Raw genomic sequence first — 25,209 nt, forward strand, 5'->3', positions numbered from 1 at the left:
TTAATCGGTGACTTAAAGGGAATTGAGGGTGGTTGTATCTTTGCAGGAGTAGAGCTCGTTTATTTAGGGTTTTCAGATCCTCACTGCCCGGTACATGAAACGACGTTTCAAGGAAATAAATTTCAAGGAAATTAATTCAGTACTAAGCCTTGGATTTAGGATAAACATTCCAGATGCGAATTAAAGCGCATTCGCTCTTGTTCGCGTGAGTCCTTGAGGTGTATGCGTGCGCGTGTTTGTATGTGTGCTGTGCGTGCCTTACACACACTGATAGGAGCACACGGAATTCTTCTCGCTCTATAGAATGGCACATAGTTCCCGATCCAAACAAAGTGTGTGTGAGAGATTCTGAAGCCCCCTACATCCCACTGATTAAAGTGTATGCTTTAATCTCACCTTTGAAATCAATGGGAGGAAAGAGGTGGCTGTTTGATGGATCCTGTGCTATGGTTTGGTTTGGTTTGTTAATTACATAAACACTGATGTGTTGTACATATATTTACGCACGGATTCAATTACAATTTGTGCGTTTCAGTACATAGAGAAATTAGAAGGTAACGATCCTAAGTCAATGCCATAGCACTGGGACTTCAAATAATGTTGTTATACATCAGCTTGTTTAAAAAAAAAAGCAAAGTTTTATGTACGTGAGAACAAAATCGTTCTCGTTCTGCACACACACACAACAGCCTATGGCTGAGATCCATAGTCCCTTTGTTTTAAAACTTACTGCAATTATTTTGAGGATGTTACTTTTTTAAAAAGCGTTGTCGAGTAAAATGGGTGGTTTTCATAATATTTGCTTCGTTTGCATAGTCGATTATGTGTGGAGTACACATAATCCCACCTGAAAAGATTTGCATATGGACTCCTGTTTGCATACTACGATAGACACGCGCAACGCATCATCATCGGTTAACACACGTGTCTATTGCTATTGATAAAATACTTCGTAAAATATGAGCTTAAAAACCGGTTTGCAGGCCCGTAAAATTGGAGTGGCTCTGCAATAAGGAACGAATATATCGATGCAGAAAAACAGACCACTGGTAACCCAACCCTAAACGTTTCTACTCGGAAGAAAGTGCCGCTGGGTTCAGTGGTTAATATTTGCTGCCAGGGATTGCAAGCTGAATAGCTTCAGTTAAGACGAAATGATTAGTGATCTCAAAGCATCACCTTAGGAGGCAACCCCTTGGGAGCAAGTCCCAATAGGACTCTGGGATTTTCTCTTGAGTAAACAAGTAGAGGATCGTGCTGCATGATAGAAAAAGTTTGCCGGTCTGAAATATGTTTCTACTACATTAATATGTTAGCACCGTAGTTCCGGTGAACCACGAAATTCACTGAAATCAAATTGACCTGCCTAGGTATTTCCTCTTATATTGCTTTTAAAGAAGTAAGAAGCCATAAGATTTCTCCGCCGCCGCCGCCCCTCGCCCCATTGTAGAATGCATTGCTATAAAATGAACGTTGTATAATTTAAGTAGATATACTAATATTATTAAGCAGGAATAAAAATATGGAGACATCGAACCAGCAAAGGGCAATATATTTAATCGCTGCCCAGGCAGCACGATCCTGTGCGTATTTATTCGGAAGCGAGTCAATTGAAGGCGAGGATACTTGCACTCCAGGGCGCATACCTATGACATCTTGAAAGTCCTATGGATGTCAGGCAGAGTTCAGAATATGATTAAATTTTGCCCGTTGAAGTCAATGGAGCTCTTGCCCTCGAAGTCTTCCTTCATTGACTTCAGAGGGTCGTAGAGTGAAGCCCCGGTCTTGATGTAATGTGCCAATAAAAGCTTGTACCAGTTGTACATGCTGTATTGTAACTAACTAGCAGGTATTATGTTTTGCCTTAAATTGTGTGTGCACTTCGAAACTGAAAATAATCCATATAATTTCCATTTTTGAAAGGTGTAGGTGGGATCAAATGTGTTTTGTTTTTGCTGTTGTTGTTTTCCTTTATTTAAGGAACCATAAAAAAATAAGGCTCTAAATTTTACCTAACTGAAAAATCATTTGACTGTCAGAATCCAAATGCCCAAAGTAGAAATTTAATCCAGTTGTGTGAAAGGCTTCGTTTTCGGGTTAAGTAAATTCAAACTTTCCCCTTGTGGGGAGTATATTTTGTGTCCTGGTGCCTGCTAGGAAAATATCCAAAAACAACAACAACAAAATCGATGTGAATTCTTCATTGTTTTTAGAGACTTTTAAAAAGTGCATAAAGAAATGGCTTGTAAAAGTTTCCCACGCCTTTTAAAGAAATGTTTCCCCCACCTTGAATCTCTTAAAGTCCATTATGAAAACAAAAACAAAAAAAATCTGTTGTCATTTGCGTAAAAGGAAGACTAGGTCAGGATCCGGGCTTGATTGGCCTTTGCTTTTGTAATGGAAATCCTTGGTTCTGGGTTGTGTTTGATGAGGCTTTCTAAAACAGACGCGATGGTTCCAGTCCAGGAGCTCTCGCTGCTGTGCTGTGCAAAGATGCATTTGAGGAAGATTTGGGCCACAAATCCAGACCTCATTCAGATTCCTTTCCGAAGGAGAGTTTGGTGGCGCTGACTTGGGCTGGGGAGTTAGGAGAAGCAGTTTGGACATTTTTATCCCCCCCCAACCCTTTCTAATTGTAATTCTTTATTTCGCCTCCTTATGCCCGGCCCTTTGCCTTTGCAGAAAAGGAGCGAAGCGGCGTGCAGAAAAGCGACGACGGGAACGTGGATGACCCGGCGAAGAAGAAGAAGCAGAGGCGGCAAAGGACGCACTTCACCAGCCAGCAGCTGCAGGAGCTGGAGGCCACTTTCCAGAGGAACCGATACCCGGACATGAGCATGAGGGAGGAGATCGCGGTGTGGACCAACCTCACGGAGCCCCGAGTCAGGGTGAGCCACGCTCTGCGCTCTCCTCGGGCGCTCGCCTCCCAGGGTTAACCAACCCCACCACTTCCTAGGCTTGCCTGAAGACAACTCCGAGGCAGCCCGTAAGAGCCCGTCGCCAACTCCCCTGGGCCCTCCCGCCTCTTGGCCGGGCGCGGATGGAGCCCAGGTTGAGAAACAGCTTTTCTCGGAAGTAAGCCCCCCCCCCCATGTGCGCGTCCCAGGGGACGGACTTCCAAGTAAGCACGGCCTTCTCCTCCCGGGTAGGTGTGCCTGTGCGGAGAGGAGCGCAGTCTTGAGCCTTATTTAGAAACCGGTCTACCAAATAGAGGAGTCCCAGGTGAAATCCGAGGAGAGGGAGCCATTGGGGCAGGAGGCGGTTAAAAGGAAGCGTCCGTTGTTGGAAGATGAGGAAGAGAACAGAGGGATCTGGCGCTGGTGGGGCTGTCCAAGGGTGCTTTGTTTTTACAGATCCTAAGCCATCTCTGGTCGATTTCACTTTATGCTAGGAAGATCTACAGAAAGAGAAGGGAAGCCCTATAGTTTGTAATTAGAATTAGCTCCTTCGTAGCGAAAAAAAAGAAAGTATTTCAGGAATGGGGGAATCAGCTTTACTTACTAAAGGCAGCAAAATGCATAATTCCATGCAGGTAAACAAGGCTGAGCTGGGCCTGACCTGCTCTGTGCTTGCCATCTCCTTAACCAAGGTAATTTTGCAGCCCTATATTCCCACTTGCTCGGAAGGAAGTCCCACCGAGGACAGCGAGACTTGCTTCAGAATAAACAGAATTGGGTTGCATGGAGGAGAAAGTCCCCCTCGAATGTCGTGTAGGAGCCGCGCAACTCACTCCTTAGACGCGCGCCTCGCTGCTTACTCCCAAGCAACGGGCTCGCACGAAGGCGGCCTCAGCTTTACTCGGGAGTAAGAAACCAAACGGGATTTACTTCTGAGTGGACTCGGCTAAGCTCCAGCTCCAAGCCTGCTTTAGGAAATCCGAGGAAGCACCCTATACGCCAAGGGTTGTGGGGGTCTGGGAGGCTGCGATTTGGGGAGTAAAACCCAGTGAAAACGTGCATGGCGCACAGTAAACGAGGTGAGGGATCGGGCCTCACTTGGGGGCCTGAGGACCAAAGAATCCACGCGCAACAAACTGCGCGTCGGGCTCCCGGCGGAGGGGAAATCCCGGGGCGAGTTTAGGCCGCGACCACAGGGCTGGAGCCAGTTCCCTGGAGGAGCATCAGAGGTGATTTCCCTCAGAAAATCAGGATCCGCAGAGTGCAGGATCCAAGCAGCTCCGAGCCCTTCCGAGGCGTCTGGGGCCTCCCGGGCCCAGGGGTGGAGAAGGCGGCAGTGGAAAGGCGCCCTTCCTGGCACGTCGTTGGCCCTTTAAAGCCGCTAGGGAGACAGGCCTCCAGAAACGCGGGCGAGGCTTTATTTAAAACAAAATCACTGCTCCATTGCACTGCTGAAGGCGCAATCCTACGAACGTTAAGGAGCAAGCACAACCGAGTAAACATGCCCAGGATTGGGCCGTAAACAAATAATAATCTTGAGATCATTGAGACCGCCCCAGATCATTGTCCTTTTCCGTAGCATGGGAAAAGCGGGTCTTGGCCAGGAGAGCCATCTTTCAGAATTTACTGTTCTCTCCTGCATTAATTAAATGCAGCCATTTAATACCAAGCAGGAAATCTATTTTCTCTTCGGGCGATTGCTGGGGGAGAGAGAGAGGGAGCCCAGGCATCCGGGTAGAAAGTCTTTATGAATGCGCTCTTTTTCGTGGGGCCAGGAAGGGATCTTTCAAAACAAAACAAAAACAATTGTGTCGTCTGATCTAAAAGTGAGGAACTTGTGGGTTTCTTTTTTCCCCCAGGGGAGTCTTGGCCCAGGCATCTTTCACTGGGTGGTGCTTCGCTTACGCGGCGTTTCCTTGGCGCATTTCCTTAGATGGTAGACGGCAGCTAACTTGGTCAGTGAGACCGGGAGACACGTCCAGGACAGAACCCTGCACTTCAGCTCTAAGTTTAAGTATATTTAAACAAACCGGAGGCGGGAAAGAATAGGAGACACCATCTGAAATGCCTCGTTTCTTTAGCCCTCTGTATAGCGCCGGCCCACATTGTGGCGTCTACGCATTCTACGTAGGGGAGCGACCACACCGCGCCTTTAGCTAATGTAGGAGAAGGCAAGGGCCGCGCTCGTTTGCACGTGCTGGGCATTGTGAATGGCGCTGGCTGGACAGAACGTGGCATTTGCGCGCTGTACTTAAATTACTGCAGAACGCGGAGATTTAAAATAAATTAAGAGGCTTGTCCTGGAGTGCCCTGGAGTGCCCTGGAGGAGAACACTGGACACGATCCAGCCCAAAATAAGCACTTCAGAAAGGTGCATTGCTGTGGGTTCAGGTTCACCTGAGCTCGCGGAGACTTAATTCCAAGCAACGATGCCCTGCTTTGGCCTGGAAGGTCACATTGAATTCAGCGGCCTAGACCTGCTTAACTCTCCCCAGGAAACATAATCCGCGAGGGGGAATTACATAGCGCTCATTTGGACTTCTCAGTTAAACATAGTTAGGGTTTGTTGCTGGATCGTGCCCACTGCGTGAAAATAAATCCCGGTGAAATGAAATGCCATTTGATATGTTGCGCTGAGGGTGCTCTGTGTGTGTTAGAGAGAGCTGTGCAAAATCCCTAAAACCAGCAGGGAACCATATATAAAAGGCCCCATTTCCTGTGCGGTTTGTTTTGTTTCGCTTTGTTTTGGCCACCCCTTCCTTATATTCGTGTACATATTGTTTGAACGCCAACAGCCTGATTCACAAAACTGGTTTTTTTAAGCGGATGGCTCCGTCTCCCTGACTGTGCCCGACCCGCTTTCGGCGAGAGTTCATTTCAAGCGCGTGGCCCTAAAACGCTAAGTTCCCCTGGAATTAAAGAAACTACAAATTCAGTGTTCGGGATCGGAGTAACAATCCCATTGGTGTTGACTTTATATGGCCTGGGCCTTGTGGGTGTGGGAATGTTGAGGGTGGCAGGAGAGGATATATTGATTATTAATATCTTTCCTAACTTGTAGCTCTAACACACCCCAAAGCACACTTTCGCTTCAAGAGATTTCGTTGAAATCAAAGGACCCGCGACTTCCAAGTCTGTGCGTAGGTCGGAATCTCTAGCGCAGCACGGACAGGATCCGCCGAGTAAACTCGGCTACCAGGGCCAGTTGCATTGGGCTCCCAAGTCAACAAATCATTATAGTCCTAAATCAGTACAGAGATGTTCTCTTACGCCTCTCTTGTCTACAACTGAAGAGGCTGTTTCTGTTTGTTTGTTTGTTTGTTTGTTTGTTTGTTTGTTTGTTTTAAAAGTTTTTCCTGCCCCAACCGGTAGGAAAAAATATCTTGCCGTAGGGAGAGGATTAGTATTTTATTAGACTTTCTCTTTGCTTGTTTTTAACTTTGGATTTTTAGTTTATTGGACTTTTTTGGAGGTTCTCTCTCCGCCCTCTTTTCTTTCTCTGTTTCTCCTCTTCCACCCCCTACCCCCCCCCCCCCATTTATGAGCCCAGGATACTTCCTTACACTGTAGGGAGAATGAATCCTCCTAGCGCCAAAGCTGCGGGTGCGTTTAATCCCCGCTGAGGTTAGTTTGCGACATAACTACAGTGGGCGGAAGCGAATGTCAAGACGCCCATTCAGTTCAATGGTTATGCGTTGCATCCTCTTAAAACCGCGTCATCACGGGCTCCAGCTGGCGACCACCCCAAAGGGGCTTGTATACCGCAGTGGGGCAGGAGAAGCGATCGGGGAATATATGCGTAAACTCAGCTCGGGAAAACGTTAAGGGAACTGTTTTCTTCGATGGAGGTCAGCTTGGAGTACTGGGGTTTTTGAAACCGCGGTGAAGCCGGATCCGATGCACTTTTACTCGGGGGTAAATCACACCAAGTCCAGAGTGACTCTCAAGTCACGCCTGCATGGGATCTCAGCCACCTCCTCCTCAGTCTGCTTAAATCGCCCTGTTAGGCTGATATTCTGTCCCCAAGTGGCCCTTGCAAAGGAAGCCCCGCTAATTTATTTTCAAATAAATAAATAAACGGGCGCTTAACCGGCTTAGGGATCGGGCTATTAGAACTGGGAAATCCGCAGAGGTTTGATATTTATTTCAGAAAATGCAATTAGGCAAGCTCTGTCTCCTCAAAAGTGAATCCCGGCTTAATCCCCGGGAACTGCGCGCGAAATGGCAGCCCTTCTTGTGACAAGCAAAAAAAGGGGCTATGGGTCGTTTTTGCATTGATTGAAATTTAAGCAGTAACCCCGAGGCTCAGTGACTTGAGAGGAAGTATCCCTGAGGTCAATGGGACGTGTGTCTGAAAAAAAGCATGAACAGGATCGGGGAATATGCTGCATTTTTGCAGGAATGCGTTTAGTCTAGTTTTGGCGCGATCCTGCCGAAGTGGATCACCTGAGGATCACTGGAAGGCGAGGGACACCTTCCTATATTCTTGCCAAGGCGTGTCACTCCCCACGGGCTCAATTTCCCCCTAAGCGAGATGTAAGACTGTAGCCTCAAACTCTAGGACCTAGCCCCGTTTGTAGGACTTCATCCGGCCGGAATCGCCCCGTCCTTACTTCTGTCCAAATCTAAAAGAAAGGCCGTTTTCGGAAATCCCACTTTGGCCTTCGTAAATCACTGAGACCTGAACAAAACAAACCAATAAAAACGTCGCTTGCAGATGCCGCTTTTAACCTTTCAGGGGCAGCCAGAAAAATCAGGTTTCCTCCCAAGTAAATTTTGTGATTGCGCTTATACTTGTAAACAGCTCAGAAGCCACTTTGGCAAGTAAGAGGTAGATAAATCAATAAATAAATAATAATAGACGTGTGGGCAAGCTGAACATTTGGTGTGGAAAAATTTCGGGGGATTCATTCCCATTCATTGCAATTCTTCTCCTCCTTCAGCCTTCTGTAGATAATACATATATATTTGAGTTATAAGGCTGCTTCTAGTTTTGCCAATCCACCCTTAATTTGCTAAGAGGACCTTCCTTTAAAACGTCTAGAAGCCATCATTAAAACTATTAGCCTCATTTTCAGGAAATTCCTGTCTGGAAGCACCTTCCGAAAAATGAATTACAGGTTTTGAGTGTGTCGCCTTTCTTCGTTTCCTCTTTTATATTTACACCGGATCCTTCCTCCTCCCTGGTCCTTTCCCCCTCACAATTTGCCTTCCTGCTCTCAATGTAGCATTCGAGTTTGTTGCCCCTGAACTCAGACACTGGTGAGCATCAGCTACATGCATTATTTTGAAGTAGGTGGCTGAGTCTGAAAGGCTCCCTTGAATGACACAGCAACCATTCCACTTTTTGGAAGGACCTTACTTAAGGAAAACTGGTTTCTGTTAGAAGGAAGAGCTCACTTTCTAAGAGGCCAGGTGGATGTCGTCTCACATCTGCTTGCTTTCCCTGACTCTCCTTTGCCAGGACCTGTACAAAGACCACACAACCCACCAGTAACACAGGCAGTTCCGGAGGCCGATATTTTCCACCAAGGGAGGGGAAGATATTTTAACCTGTAGCAGAAACCACGTGGAAGACATACCTCCCCATTAGATCTGCCGTCTCTTAACAGGACGCTAAACCAGATCCGGCTGTGTCCTGCTTCAGGTTATGAGTTGGGTGTCTTTTCCTGTTCTCTGAGCCCTGGATTTTTATGAAAAGGAACTCAAAGCATTTCCCAAAGATGCACTTTCCACAAATCTGCATCAGATCCCTCCCCCCTCCTCTTTCACCGTTTTTTACATTAAACCCCAGGAGCAACCAGCCTCCTTTTGCTCTCCAGCAGCAAAGCTGTAAATTCTGAATATTAAACGCAAAGGCAGATGCTGCATCCATTGAAAGGCGAAGGATGTAGGGGGTGGTTGGCTCTGTGTTTACCTTAAACCTACTTGCCCAGTCCCACTTTTTATGATCTGTAAGGAGGGTGTTCTTGGTGTGCTTTTTGTTAAAAGCGTTAGCGTTGGACAAAGCAGACCAGCCGCCATAGCCAGGGCCTGATCACAACAAGAGTATGGTCAAGGGTAGTTAATTCTCTGCAGAGAAAGGAAGCGAGGGTTTGAAATTTTGGAGATCATCGAGAGGAGAGAGATCGGATGCCGGTCCAAAGCAGCAGTCTGCAGGAAGGGATTTATGCAAGGACACAAACAGCTTACATGTCTTATTGCATGGAACCTCAAAGACATCATGCTTGGGAGAGGGGTGGCAGATACAGAATTCCTTTCTGAGGAAGTGTGTTCTTCCTAAGACAACTTTCTCCAGGGCTTTTTAAAGGAGAGCAGGAAAACTTGATAAGGGAAATCTATAATCTGGCATAAGTTCAGACTGGGCACAAATAGATGGACAATGTATTTTCTTCAGTATCCCCAGAAAGGCACCTAGACCGAGGTTTCGGAAATTGGCATATTTATTTATATTTAATTCATTTGCTGATTAATCAATTAAAAGCCCTCTTAAAGCCAACGTTATTTAACTGGCTCACAGCCATAGTTTTAAGGATAATTGCTCCCCAGAGACAGGAACTGGACCCTAGCTGAGACCCAGAAACAAATTGTACTCTACTGGCTTCTTGGTTCTACTCAATTGACTTCAACTCCAGCTGTTCCTTTGGGAGGGCTGGGGGTGGAGGTGGAGGGAGGCTGAATGACCTCTCTGGCATAATAGATTATCCACAAACAGCTTTCCCAGTGGAGTGGAGCAGCATGAATATGAGAAATATTGCAAGTGACAGTTCAGCTTTTAAAAAAATCCAGACCAGCAATCATGCTAGCTTGCAGCAAAAAAATGGTCAAAAGTACCATGGCCCCTTTTAAAGCCGGGACAGGGAACTCCTAAGGCCCTCAGATGTTGTTGGGTGCCACCAGCCCCAGCCAGCATAGCCAATGGTCAGGGATGATGGGAACTGTAATTCAGCAATATCTGGAGGGCCACAGGTCCCCACACCTGTTTTAAAGGCTGACATTGTTGTGCAACCTTTTAAAGGCAATAGCTTACTTTTATCAAATGCATAAGTTGGGCTGAGAAACTGGTAGGTGTCTATATAAAATGGAAGTGTCTATATACAGTGCCCATAGGTGTCTATATACAGTGGTGAATTTAAAAAAACAAAACAGTTTAATGTGCTGATCCTGCGTGTTTTTAACATTCCGGTCACCCTCTGCCATCCATTTTTTAAATTTCTAAACAGTGTTTTGACACTATCGTATCATAAAACATCAAGGCAACATACACATGAAAGACCGTTAAAAATAAATAAACTTCATGTTTCCATATCCACTTCAATAAACTTAAGAGGTGGCCCCAAACCTATTTTTAGTGCCAGGGTTATATTGCTAGATCAGGTGAGCAATGCATTTGGGTGCAATAAGCTAGTAGAATAACTCATAGATTTCTTTCATATTTGGAGGATTAAAGGAGAAAGAAATAGCAGAAATCTATTGAACATTGATGGCTCTTCTTTTAGAGAAAGAAAGGCTATTTTGAACATGCTCGAAGTGTTTCTCCCTTTACTTTGGTTGTCCCTTTTTTCCTTTCTAAATAGCTCAGAAGCAACTATTACTTTTAACCATGTTGCACCCTTGCAAAGCATTTGGCAGAATACTTCTACGGTAGTTTTCAGAAAATATCCATCCTGCTACATTTTAGCAAGGCCTCCAGAAATTCCACCAAGTGATTCCATAATCTGGCATGAAGATGCCACAACGGAGAGATAGTATATTAGCTGTTAACTAAACGGCATCTTTAGTCGAGCTTCAGTTGAGCGGAGACGCTTTCCGGAAGCATCGGGCTGGCCAGTACGCATCTAGCTCCGGCGTTGCCAGGGTCGTATCCTCCAGATATTGTCTACCCCCCGTCAGCCCCAGCCAGCATCAGCAAAGGCCAGGGATGATGGGAAGTGGACGCCCACGGCATCTTGAAGCGCACCCATCAGCTGGCCATCCCTGGAATCTGATGCTACCCTCCTTGGGTCCTTCAGTTTCATCTGTTGAGCGCTTCCCATTAAAAAGGCTCCGACCGCGCAGCGGCGGGGGCCACAGGGAGACGTACTTTAGGGCAGCAGGGCTGGCAGCCAACTCTGAAGCCCTCTATGCTATTATTATTTTCTGTACCGCTTAATGGTGACATGTAATAAAGGGGGGGGCGCAGGGGAAATAAGGCCATTGAAATCAGAATCGTAAGAGCTGGAAGGGATCCCAGGGCATAGCTGTCAACTTTTCCCTTTTCTTGCGAGGAATCCTATTCGGAATAAGGGAATTTCCCTTTAAAAAAGGGAAACGTTGACAGCTATGTCCCAGGGTCATCTAGTCCAACCATAGGAGCCAACTTCTAGGGGCCTTTTGCCCCCTCATAAAATATTTGAGGGAGCCCCCCCTGTTGATGGGTATTGCAATTCAAATGGCGTGTGCGTGCCACTTCATGTGATCATAGAATCATAGAGCTGGTTGTGAGCATTAAACGCCCGTTTGCAGATAGTAAACTCAGGGACCAATGCAGGACTATGCAACTGTTGCAACCTTGGCATTATCAGCCCCACGCTCTGACCAACTGAGCTATCCAGGCTCAATGATCAATTATGCGGGGTGTGACTTGCCTTCCCCCCCCCCGCCAATATTTTATTCAAGTTGGCATCCCTGAGTCCAACTCCTGGCACGCTGGAATATTTTGCCCTACCCCACGACCCTGAGATGACGATTCTCCTGCCCTGGCGAGTGTGGGTGGGTGCGTGGGTGCGTGGGGGAAAGGCGTGCCTGGCTTTGGCCGTCGGTGGAGTTCGGCCGCCCCCTGCTAAGCCCTGCTCTGTCCGCCCCTTGCAGGTGTGGTTCAAGAACCGTCGCGCCAAGTGGCGGAAGCGGGAGCGCAACCAGCAGATGGACCTGTGCAAGAGCGGCTACGTGCCGCAGTTCAGCGGCCTGATGCAGCCCTACGAGGAGGTGTACGCGGGCTACCCGTCCAACTACTGGCACGCCAAGAGCCTGGCGCCGGCGCCGCTCTCCTCCAAGAGCTTCACCTTCTTCAACTCCATGAGCCCGCTCTCGTCGGCGCAGTCCATGTTCTCGGCGCCCAGCACGCTGCCCTCCATGAGCATGCCGTCGTCCATGGGCCACTCGGCCGTGCCGGGCGTGCCCAACGCCGGCCTCAATAACCTGAGCGGCTCGTCGCTCAACACGGCCATGTCGTCGCCCGCCTGCCCCTACGGCCCGCCGGGCTCGCCCTACAGCGTCTACCGGGACACTTGCAACTCCAGCTTGGCCAGCCTGAGGCTCAAGTCCAAGCAGCACTCGAACTTCGGCTACAGCGGCCTGCAGAGCCCCGGCTCCACCCTCAACGCCTGCCAGTACAACAGCTGACGGGCCGGCGCCTCCGCACAGGGACCGCGGCGGCGGCGGCTGCGCCAAGGGAGCCCCGCAGGAGGAAGGGCGCGGCGGGGCGGCGACGACGACGGGAAAGGAGAGAGAGAAGGAGAGAGGGGCGGGGGTTCAGACGACGCCCCAGCCCGGCCCTGAAACACGGGGATGAGTTGCAATGTATTTCGTTCTCCTCTGGATGATGCGGGTTTTGTATGCGTGTTTACTTGAACTTGCACAGGACTTCCTCTTCTAAGCGTCCACTTTATTCGAGGAAATACGGCGGGGAGGAGAGGGGCGGGGGGAAAGAAACCGCGCCAGCGAAGAAATGCGCGGGTCGTGGGCGGGGCTTTTTGTGGTAGAGGGTGGGAGGGGGAAGAGGCGTGGTTTCCGGGGTGGGGTTTTGCTTGCTTTTCCGGCCGCTTCAAGGAGAAGGGGCGGGGACTGTGGCGAGAGGGGGCGGGGCTTCGGGTCAATGGCAAGATGGGAACTCTCAAGCGGAGCAAATGTCATCCTGACAAGGGTCAACCACTTCAGGGAGGGTCGGTTTATCTTTTCGCCTTTCCCTGCGCTTGGCCGTCGGGTGGGCGGCGTTGCTTTCCACGTGCATGAGTGACTCTCGATGGGGATTTGTTTCTTTAGCTGAAAGCGGTGGAGAGCCGGCCATGCCGAGCACTAAGCGGCTGGAAAGGTTCCTACCTCTTTCTCGTTTATTCCCTCCCAAGACGGCAGTATCTCCCCCCCCCCCAACATCCCTCTTTAAATCGCCTCCCTTTAAAAAGGAACTTTGCAGAACGCCCCCCCCCCAGCCCTTCCCCTTTGCAAAGTCTTACCCCTGATAATCAAATTATCGTTCATCCTTATTTAAATGGCTCTTTTTTTTAATTAAGAAAGAATTCTCCTAGAGAATCTAGGGACAGAAATGTTTAAAATACGGAAAAGGACTATCCTGAAACGTCGATACTGCATCTTAAAAGGAAAGGAGTATAGTAATCTCGTGGTTGGGGGAAATGTTTGAAAAAGTGACTTTGCTTTTCCAGCTCTGAACAAAAAGCAAGGAGCCCAAACAAGAAATCTTAAAAAGGTGTTATGATGTAAATGTAGATAATGCTTAAAATGACTATGAAAATGATAAATATGATCTTTAACTATTAATACGCATTAAAAACGCATATGAAGTTTTCCTGCAGACATATTTGTTGCTTCTTTCTGTCAATACTTATTACCTGTAGATGACAAAGAAACGTAATATAAAATGCACAAGGTACTTCTTTCCCAGTGTATTCCCACCTGTGGTAACCGTTACGCTGGATGTTTCAATAATGCTGTTGTGGAGGATGCAGTATATATATTGTTTTATAAGTTATGTTTTTGTGATTTTTTTTTTCCAAGATTAAGAGCATGGGAATAATAATAATAAAAAAAACTTCTTCAAATGCTTTCGGTCTTCCTTTCTAGCTATATTAATGTCTAGATCCACTAATCTAAAGAAAATATCCCAGAGGATATTTTGAATATTACATTTAATACTGCAGTCTGGTAGTGGTGGGCTTTTCCTCCTTTGTCTTCTTATATAATGAGCCCCAAAATGTAAACATGCTATGAGACCAAGTGAAAGAGTGGCCTGTGCATAAATTGATCAAGTATCACTATAACTTTGACACTGAACATATTTACTTGCATTTGAGTCCCGTGGACTTTACCGTGGGATTTGCCTCAAAGCCATTGAATTAGTCCCCTATATTTAGTGCATAGATTCCAGTGATATTGTTTCCAAGATTGTGATCTCAGTGCTACAATATTAAATACAGTGCACTTAACTTTCAAGTGAACTACAATGAAATCAATAAGAGATGATTTCCTGGTTGAAGTGATGGGGCTTGCCCTTAAAATCAGGATCTTTCCCATGTATAGAGAAGGTACATGGGAGAAAGTAGAAAGAGAAAGAAAAGGAACAGAGGGGCTTTTTGCTCCTCCATTTCTGGAAAATGGAAAGGGTTGGGTTTGGCTTTTTTTACTCCTTGTTAATAGAAAGTAAGCTGTACAATTTCCAAAGAGATGTTTCCAGCATTAGAGCTCCTGGCTGAAGCCTGCAGTTTTGGGTAGAGACAGTCAGCAGGTTAATTAAGAGCTGAACATAGTTTTGATAAAGCCATCCCATTTTCTTGTGTCAACCTTTCTGGCCAAATAAATCTTTGAAACAATCCGAGGCCAGTTTTCCAGAAAAAAGTGAGAAGATTGTGGACCAGCAGCCATCCCTCTCTTGAACCTTTTCTGAGGGGGAGAAGTAGAGGATACACTCCCCTTTCCAACCTAACTAACAATACTCCTGGTATATACCCCATAGACTTCCAACAGCTTGATGGAAAAAATGGATACTGGAGAAAAAGCACGGTACAACAGTAGGTTTTTAATACTCCACTTTAGGCCAAGAACAGAACTGGAGTCTCTGACACCCCCAATATAAACAGCTGAAAGCAAACTTGCAATACTCAGGCAAATATTTAGCCACAATTACAAAAGAATCTTGTCAGAAATAAGTTCTGAGTAGAACTTGAGCTCAATGGGGCTTGCTCTTAGGCTGCAATCCTAAACACACTTTCCTGACAGAACCTTTTATGGACTAGAATCCCCTTTTAAGTGTCAGTTTCAGTTGCTTGAGATGTACACAGCATGAATTCAAAGAGGGGTGATGGGACTGGAGGAGGGATAAGGTAAAGATAAAGGGACCCCTGACCATTAGGTCCAGTCGTGACCGACTCTGGGGTTGCGGAGCTCATCTTGCTTTATTGGCCAAGGGAGCCGGCGTACAGCTTCCAGGTCATGTGGCCAGCATGACTAAGCCGCTTCTGGCAAACCAGAGCAGCGCACGGAAACGCCATTTACCTTCCCGCCAGAGCGGTACCTATTTATCTACTTGCACTTTGACGTGCTTTCGAACTGCTAGGTTGGCAGGAGCAGGGACCAAGCAACGGGAGCTCACCCCGTTGCGGGGATTTGAACCACCGACCTTCTGATCGACAAGTCCTAGGCTCTGTGGTTTAACCCACAGCGCCACCCGCGTCCCAGGAGGAGGGATAAAGGGGGGGGGGCAAATAGCCATGAAATGCAAAGGTGGCTGTAGGTCTTTGGCTTTCCTGCACAGATCCCAAATCTATCCAAGATGAAAGTAAAGTGACACATTCACAGGAACAGTAACGATAATGCTGATTTCTTCAATAGGGTTTGAAGTGCTCCCAATATATCTCTATAGCTTCATTTATTTTTACATATCAAAGCCATGCAGAGAAGGATAACACTACTGAGACTGTTGCTGAGGGCATTGCTAGGAAAGTGGTTACTTAAAGCCACTAACATCCCAAGCCTAAGAATACTTTGAAGCCCTTTTGAAAACAATTAGGCTTTCCTAGTAAATGTGTTGGATTGTGAATTGAAAAGTAGAGGAGAATCAAATTGTCAAAGAAGGTCAAATTTGCGACTATACAGTAACTGTGAGGTTAGGTAAACATGAGCATCAGGAAACCCCCTTTCTGGAACAAAGGGGGTTTATTTAATTATACATACGTAAGCCTGGCGTGTTTGTTTCATGGCATACTATCTTACGGTAAAACTAGCTTTTCCCACGTGCTGTGTATTTTGCATTCTTAAAAAAAAACCACCTAGTTCACTGCAACAACTGTATGAAAAAATTGGCTATTTTGGTGACTACGTCATTTGTGGTAGCCATTGGAACTATTTTCAGTCTCATATTTTGAACTTGATTGCTGGTTAAGGGGTGGGGAGGGAGAGAGAAATCACATGGGATGTGATATGTGGAGAACTGCCATATTTTCTGCATAAATCTGTGTCCAATATCCTAAGACCTCAGCCAAGTTGACAGATCCACAGCCAGGAAAGTGGCCTCAGTGTACTATTTCTGTGTGAAGATGCTCAAATGATCTCTCCAAGAGCTCTTTTCGCTCCGTTTATCTGGCATTGTTGTTATGGTGAAGTCAAAGAAAGGCAGCCTGAGAATGAGGAGAGGAAAAGCTTCCTGGCTCCAATAGGATACTAGCAAGGCATCAGATTAGGAAGTCAGGCCTGTCAACAGGGACTTACTTTTGAATAAATGCTCGCATGAACCAAGATATTAATACATTTGTCCACTTCCGCCTTGAAGCCAATAAATTTAGATGCAGCCCTATAGCCATTTATATGAGAGTACACCCATAGAACTCGATGGGATGTCAGGCAGATCCATACTACACATTAAAAGGATATTCAGAGGACATTTAAAGCCCATAACTTCTCTCAAGGAATCCTGGGAAGTGTAGTTTGTTAATGGTGCTAGGAACTGTAGCTCTGTGGGGAACTATGGTTCCCACAATTCTTTGGGGAAAAGTCACGTACTTATAATGTGCATTCTAATTTTATTATTGGCCCATTTATTTTCCTCTTACACTAGGCTGGCCATTGAGTGAGTCTAGGATTTAGTCTTCCTCTTTATTGTCCCTGTATCATAACATTCTTATTCCTACTCAAAAGTAAGTCCCATTGAAATCAGAGGATTTTACTCTCAGGAATGCAGCCTAAATCATCTGGAGCTCGGTGTACAACTGTGTGTATTTTGATGCATATGGGAAGCCCAAAAGCAGGCAGGACCTGACATTATGCAAATTTGAATTTTTTTCATTATTTTGAGTAATTTACCTTGCCTCTGCTACATGTGGGCACAACTGTCTAATTAATTAAAAGTCTGCTGAGTCTTCCTCAGGACTGAGGTGTCTCTGTTCATATACCTTCCAAGTTTCATCTTTACATTAATTTGCTTTTAAAATGATTATATCCTCAGAGCACAAAGGCCACATGGTACAGTTTTCAGGTGCACTTCTAACGTTTTCCAAGGATACACCCAAATATGTAAAGTGTGAATGTGATGGATGTGATATTTATTATTTATTTATGTAAACATTTATAGACCTCCCCATAGGTTTTATAGACTTTGCTATAGGCAAATATCTCAGGGTCAGTAACAGCAAATACAGCCTTAAAAATATAAATCCATAGCAATGTAAGAGCAGAACAAAAAACAATTACCCTAAAAAGAGGAAAAGAACATTAAACCAACACACCAGCTTAATATTAATAACTTCTAAGACTCTGGGTCAAGTTTAACCAGGGTTTGGCTAGCATCTGAATGAAAAGAGAGTAAGGGGCCAGCCAAATTTCAGAGGGGAGAGAATTATAAAATCAATGTGCCGCTATGGAGGCTGAGACCTGCATAGTATATAGCTCCTGATATAGCGGCATATAGCTATATCACCCAGGACCAGAATGTGGGGACAGACCGCAATGACAGCTTCACTCAGTGGTATATTGCTGGTGAAACGGTCACCACACTTGAGTCCATCTGCCTCCAGTGTCCAGCATGCTGAGGAAGAAACAAACTAGCTGGGCACTGGAGGCAGAGGGACTCAAGTGGTGGCGGTTTCACCAGCAATATACTGGGAAGCTTCTGCTTCCCAGCTGAGAGTTCCCTGGCCTCACCTGGCTGCCTTCTCCTGCTACCGAGCCCTCCCTCCAGTGGAAGGCAGCCAGGCAGTGTAGAGGCTCTTTGATGCTGGCAGCCCCAGCGCCTGCTAGCAGCCTCCAGCAGCCCCTCTCTGGCACAGATAGGGTGGCTTTGCACCCTGTGTCTTGTGGACTTCGCCCAGGAGGGTGGGCTGCATCATTTCTCCTGGGGTGAAGGACCCCCCCCCACCAGAAGAAAGAGACAGCACACCTGAACATGGAGGAGGCAAAGGCAGTCAACCACACTGACAGGTTCCGTGCTCTTGGCTACTGCAGCTTTCAGGGAATGTGGGTAAGTGCGTAAAGTAGGTTGCCCGCTCCCCATGCCAGTAAAGGCAGAGGGAGCTTGGCCAAGGAGCCCCAAGGTTCTTGCTGCTCCAGCATGAGCAGCAGGGGACTTGAGGCTGGCTCCTCTGGGGACAGAAGCCTTTCCGCCCCCCAGCTGAGCAGCAGGCTGGGGCCAGCTGTATTGGTCATAGCCCACAAGGCGCTAGGGCGAAAGCACCTCAGCTCCCACGATGAGAGCTATGGCAGTTTCACCTGCCAGCTGGGGCCAAGGCATCTTTTTTCAACACTGCGGTATATCACCAAACCACGGTGTGTGGCTGACGATACACCACAATGTTGAAAACCCAACATCGCCCAGCCCTATTCCTGATTGACAAGCATTAAAGAGAGTCCCTCTGGCAGATCTTAACACTCATGTAGGGATAGGGGAAAATTCAATTTGGTTCACACTGAAAGGTAAACATGCCTCATTTGTGCACACGAACTGAAACTTAGCCATCACGCAAAATTCATGCAATTTTGCAATGTAGCACTCCAGCCAAATAATGTGTACAAAAATGCACATACTAGGGTAAAGTGTGCATGAAAATGCATCTTTGTTAAAATAACATTAAAATATGCATTCTATTGGGCAGATTACTTTTCAAAAATGTGTTTATTTTCATGTGAGTATCACAAACTGGAGAACTGAACTGTAAAATGAGGCACTAAGATAAATCAAAATTTCCCCATCCTTACACCCAGGCTGGTTTATATAGGGAGATGACTCATTCAAAGTCATTGAGGCATTTGGTATTTGGAAACTTGTCTAACCTACAGCAACACTCATTGGGGAGCTTGAATTCCCAGGAATTCCCAACTGAATGAACACTTGGTGGCAAACTCAGGTATGTTGCTGTATAATGTGTCAAACAGCTTTGAAGTCTCCACCTAATGCTACATTCTGCATTTACACAGACTCCCGTGCCTTAGACTGCAATCCTAACCCCACTCACAAGGGAGAGCTCCATTGAATTCTGAATAGACATGGTTAGGATGGCACTGTAAATCAGAAATTGCAGGGAGATGCATGTGGCATCACATACACCCAATCCCATTTAAGTTACTGGTTTATCTATTAAACCAAATTTTGAAAGATCTGTGAAGTGGCTAGCTACATGTGTAAAAACCATAGAGCAGTTTTTAAAACATAACCAGAGACAGACTAATCAAGCAAAAGAAAAATCATAGCTAATCTGAGCAGTGGAGGGGGGGGCGGAATCAGTATAGACAACATTTAAAGTTCCACTCAAGCATTTAAAATAACCAAAGAGTTCCAAGGTCACCTTCTAGCTATCAGTATTCTGTGGGAGCAATTCAGCTGCATACTGGAAATTGAGGTGTGCGAAATTAAAGCAGATTAAAGTGGTCTGGCACAATAAATCCACTTTTTTTTAAAAAAAATACACTTTTGTCGTCAGGAAAGTTACATGGCAATGCACTTAAAATTGTGGGATAAATGATTGATGGGAAGATGTATAAATTCCACATAAGAACATCAGGATGCATGTCATTGTTGTATAACCTCCCACAAACAAATAAGGAAGAATGCTCAATAAAGAGCAGGCATCATATAACCTCTGTGTAAGCTTTGCACAAGCTAAGTGGGACAAGTGGCTGATAAAAAAGGTCACTGGAAATAGCCCTAAAAGTCCCACAAAAAGATCTATCCTTGCTTGCCCTCTGAAAGCTAGCAGAGAGGGTCTCAAAGAAGGATTGACTATCAATCAATTCAGAAATTGTCGTAATTTAGCAAGTTTAATTAATTAATTAAATAAACTCGGGACCGTTTTTGAAGCCCGCTCCTAGATAACCACTCTCTGTAAACTCAAGGTGTCAGGCAACTGCTATCGGAACTAGAGGAGGAGGAGGCGAGGCTCCACAGCGATGCTGGAGAGGGGCCAAGCAGGGAGAGAGGCAGGTCTCCTGTTGGGGAAGAAAATCAGCACAACACCAGGGATAGAGGGGGGCCAATGGGGGAAGCAGAGAGCAGGCTCTGGGACTCTTCACTGGACACCAGCGGGGAGAGCACAGGTCCTCCGCTACCCACGCCCTCCCTGCGCAGAAGACTTCCGCGCAGGGAGAGTAGGAGGAGACTGGGCGTCAAACAACTTTTATGTTGGAAAAGGTTTAAGAAACGCCCACTGACGGATTCTGCCAGCGACTGAACAGCCACGGAGTGGATGGCTGTCCAGCGAGAAATGGTTTAACCAGCCAACCTAGCCCAGAGCGGCGGCAACTTACGCACAAGCAACCCCTAAAGCCATCACACAAGGTAGTGAGGAAGCCCAGAGCAGACCATCTGGAGAATATTTTAATTGGTGAATAGGCTTATATGTGAGAAGGCAGGCCTTGAGGTATCCTAGCCTGGAACCATTTAGGGCTTTAAAGAAAACCAGAAATTGGAATTGGGCCTAGAAACCAACTGGGAGCCACAAAGTTGTCTTAAAATCAGCATCATATGTTCCCTCTGGCCTGCCCCAGATAACACACTGGAGGCTAGATTCTGGACTAGCTGCAATTTGGGAACACAATAACCTGTATTATACCTGGCCAGGCTATTTGTCCATCTATCTCAAGGGTTGAGAACCTCAATCCAGCCCTCAGGACTCTCCTCAGACTACACTTCCTCCTCAGCCACACTTCGCACTCTCCTTGAGTGTTTTTGCTTGGCTGGAATGTATTCACAATGTCCAATAATGCCTCTTGCTTGCCCATCCCCTCCAATATTTCTCGGATGAAAATAGGGACGTCCCATTCGATCATAATAATTTTACTATTTATAACCCACACATTTTACTGGGTTGCCCCAGCCACTCTGAGCAGCTTCCAACACATTTGAAAACATAATAGAACATTAAACATTAAGAAAACTTCCTTATACAGGATTGCTCGGGGGGTCAGATAATGCCATACCCTCCAACGTTTCTCCAGTGAAAATAGGGACATCCTAAGGAAAAGTGGTACATTCTGGGATCAAATCAGAAACCGGGGCAGCGTCTCTAAATCAGGGACATCCCTGGAAAATAGGGACACTTGGAGGGTTTGCTTGCCTGGATGGAAGATACAGAGGAGAGTGCAAGTATGTATAGAAACTGGCTAATTGTAAAAAGGTAAAGTTAACATTTGTTCTTCCACCCTCAGTCAAGCCCCTATTCTAACTAGCAACAGGTCTACAAGGTCCTGTCCTTTGCTATCACCAGTTTCTAAGGGCTCTTCTGTGGAGTGCATTATGGTTTGGTTGTTGTTGTTATTAATTTGTATCCCGCCCTCCCCGGCCAAGGCCAGGCTCAGAGCGGCTAACATCATAAAAACAACACAATATGCATAAAAACAGACATCAATTAATTTAAAAAATCTAAAAATTAATTCAGACAAGTTAAAATTTGGCAGGTGGCAATTATCAGGTTGGAGTTGAGAGTGGTTAAAAGCCATTTCTAGATTGGGACTGGAGAAAGTGGAGGAGAACCCCTTTCAATGCTTACTATTTGCTCACATGTACCCCAGGCAGATTGTGTCCCTAGATTTTTCTAGAAACTCTTGGGATATGGCTGGCTATATCTGCAGGCATCTTTTGGCATTCTCCATTCCTGATTCCTGCTTGAGCAAGGCCACATTCTGGACTGTGAAAATTTATTTGAAGGAGGCAATATGTGAAGACTTCTGTTTTAGGGAGGTGTTTTTGATAACTTTTGGGTTCTTGCGGTTTTGTGAGTCACCTCAGAACAAAAAGAGCTATGAAAAAACCATTAGACCAGGCTGAGGAAGGCAAGAGAGTCTCCTTTAAAAAAGTGCCTGGGAATAAAAATGAGCAAAAATAAAAGAAAGTATACAATTTGGCAAGTTAAACATAAAAGTAAAATAACACGCCAAGAAGGAATTTGAGGAGCTACTAAATTAAAGACAGCAACACAAACAGCAACAATAAAGTTTCTTCCTCTCTCTCTCTCTCTCTCTCTGGTCAAAATAAATCACAACAAGGAAGTCTGCCAAAGAATCACTATAGACCACCCAGGTGAGAGAGAAGTACTTAACTATACTCTCTCTGAGTATTCCTTAAGTGAATTCTTTGCTTCCGTCTTCACAAAAGAGGAGGAGATGCTTGTGTTGTCTAAGCCATTATTTTCGGTTGGTAGACCCAAATAATTGCCACAAATTGCCCATAAAATGGGTTTGAATTGCCCATAAAATGGATTTCAGTTTAGAGCGCATTGGTAGATTAAGCTATGCAAGTTGGCTTTTGCCAAAAATTGACTCTGATGTTACATAAGAAGTAGCAAATGTAGCAGCAATTTAAACAAAACAAAACACAATTCACATCCTAGAAGAAAGTAAACATGAATTCTGCGGCAGGCAAAACTGATAGAAATGAAAAAAATAATAACATTATCTTCATGGATAAAAGCTGTCTAATCCTAGAGAGGATTTTTCCACCACAAAAGAGAGATCAAACCTTCCAAGTTCTTTTATTGATGATATTAACGTGGAGATGTAGAATCTTTGACTCAGTGGTTAATTCCCAACAAAAGAGATGGCCAAATTGAAAGCACTGTCCTCTAATTCTAGATGCTTGGTGGTGAGGATAGTTCTGAGGAAAAGGAACTCCGCACATGCTTTGAGGATCTTCTACATGCAAGCATGTGCTTTGCCATTGAACAATGGCATAAAAGTCTTTTGAACTTACTGGCACCACGTATAGGCACAGTTTCAGCATCCCTGGCTTAATACATTCTACTTCCAGAAAACCTTGTTGCCACTGACTTGCATGCTGAGGATCCTCAGTGCAGGAGTTTACAGGGGTCCGATGGCAGACACAAACAGGGCCGTAGCTAGGGGGTGTTGTGGTGGGCCACCGCCAGGGGCGCAGGCAATGGAGGGGCACAAAGTTGGCTAAAAATATGTCCATAAATATAAATATTGATTATTGCCACATAAGAAATGGTTTTAAATAGAGGGTGAATTGAATGAGTGGAAGGGCTGGGGGGGGTGGAGGAGAGGCAGAAAGAAGAGCTAATTTTCCATGGTTGGGGGGCGCAATCTGGACGGTTCTGCCAGGGGCGCAAGATCACCTAGCTACAGCTCTGGACACAAATGGTTCAGCACCTTCAACTGTTTGTTCATAGGGGCACTAATCTGACTTGGTGGGGCTTCTTGTTTTGCATAAGCTGAGAAAGTTGGGGATAACATAGACAGAAATTCCCAGGTGTCAAAAAAGGCTATTTATGTCTGCCACTGCTGCGGCTTGTGTTTTGTTAGCCCCCAAATGGAAAACGAGCGAAGTCCCAACTAAAGAAGAATGGCAACTTAAACTGATGGAATATGCACAGCTTGCGGACCTAACATATAGAATAAGAGAACAAGAAGAACATACGTTTAAAGAAGACTGGAAATTTTTTATTGAATATGTAGAGGAAAATTGTGTATAACTGAAAACGTGGGCAGCATTAAGATAAATTCAACAGTGTAAATAAGTTTTGATGGATGCTATAATGGAATGCTGAATTGTTTAATTTATATAAAATATGCAGGGATTTATGTTGTGCAAAATGAACCATAGAAAGAGAGGAAGGGAAGCTACTGATATTTTAAGGTTGTTTAACTGAATATTCTAAAATGTAAAACAGAAATCTAATAAAAATTATAATAATAAAAAAGAGAGAATGTCAACACAACTCCCGATGCCTGCTTACTGCGAATGGAAGACACCTTTCACACGAGGGCACTTCCAGATCCAGTTCTTTTAAAGCAGTAATAACATCTTGCTCCAAAAGCTGCTGCAAGTTGGAAAAGATTAGGCTGGCGAATTAGACTTTTGCTGCTAACTGCAATGGCACCAGTTCTATTTTCAAATTATATAAGTCAAAATGGCTTTACTGATTAAAACAAGATTTTCTCTCTAGATTGGCAAGCTGCATGTGAAACATGAGTTTGATACCTTCAAAGCAACTTGAGGTCCTGACTCCTAAATCAAGGTTTACTCATGTAGTTTTTGAAAATTAAATTACATGGTGATCTTGCAAACAAAAATGGTGTTTAGCAAACAACATTAGGACCAGCACTTCCTACACATGCTTCATATATCAGCGCATTAACGGAAGCATCTTGATCTTGGGCTGTTCCCAAACATTTCTCTTTTCACACCCTGAGAAGGCATTGAAAACAGCCTTGAGATGATAGATAGATGATAGATAGATATAGATGATAGATAGATATAGATGATAGATAGATAGATGATAGATAGATAGATAGATAGATAGATAGATAGATAGATGATAGATAGATAGATAGATAGATAGATAGATAGATAGAGATAGATAGATATAGATAGATAATAGATAGATAATAGGTAGATGATAGATGATAGATAGATGATAGATAGATAGATAGATGATAGATAGATAGATAGATAGATAGATAGATAGATAGATAGATAGATATAGATAGATAGATAGATAATAGGTAGATAGATAGATGATAGATGATAGATGATAGATAGATAGATAGATAGATAGATAGATAGATAGAGATTTGAAAACTACTTTCAGTTAAGACAGCTGTAAAATAAAACAGCTTCAGCTGCATACCTCTCTTTGCTTTCCAGTCTTGCAAAAATGGCTAAAGGGGGGTGTTATGTACTGAGTTGAATAGGATCCAAAATGCAGCAGTCTGATTGGTCCTAGAAAAATAGGATCCAAAATGCAGCAGTTTGACTGGTCCTAGAACAATGCAGCAGTATAATTGGTCTGCAGGAGCCACCCAATCCAGCTCCAGGTGGAAGTGAATCCACAACCTGATTGCCCTACAGGAGAATCCCCGAATTAGCCAATCACGTGCAGCCCATTGTGTAAATAATGTATATAAAGCAGATATTGTGGGGGAACTTCCATTCCTCCTCAGCACTATGAGCTGAATAAAGAGAATGAAAGCCACTCTCGACTCCAAGTATATTTCACGGGGGTTACACAGAGTTCTTTCCACATGGTCAGAAACTGTATATAAAGAATGTGTAGAGATGGAGCAGGATGCCTTGCTGCTCCTGTCCCAGATTCCAGGA

At 45.2% G+C, this 25,209-nt stretch overlaps 1 protein-coding gene across 3 annotated transcripts in view; it reads left to right on the forward strand.

The window, feature by feature from the left end:
* The window catches only part of PITX1 (paired like homeodomain 1), a 43,110-nt gene extending 30,470 nt beyond the window's left edge, over positions 1-12,640 (forward strand). Inside the window, exons 4-5 of one of the 3 annotated variants that reach the window (XM_083600044.1) lie at positions 2,683-2,888; positions 11,748-12,589. In XM_083600044.1, the coding sequence (XP_083456170.1) occupies positions 2,683-2,888; positions 11,748-12,281 (740 nt within the window). In that variant the 3' untranslated portion in view covers positions 12,282-12,589. Of the gene's footprint in view, positions 1-2,682; positions 2,889-11,747 lie in introns of all 3 variants that reach the window. The other 2 variants (XM_083600046.1, XM_083600045.1) reach the window with 2 other exon arrangements.
* The last annotated feature ends 12,569 nt before the right edge of the window (positions 12,641-25,209 follow it).

The sequence above is a fragment of the Podarcis filfolensis genome, assembly GCF_964270895.1.
Source record: "Podarcis filfolensis genome assembly, chromosome: 2".
In the NCBI taxonomy this organism is placed as follows: domain Eukaryota; kingdom Metazoa; phylum Chordata; class Lepidosauria; order Squamata; family Lacertidae; genus Podarcis; species Podarcis filfolensis.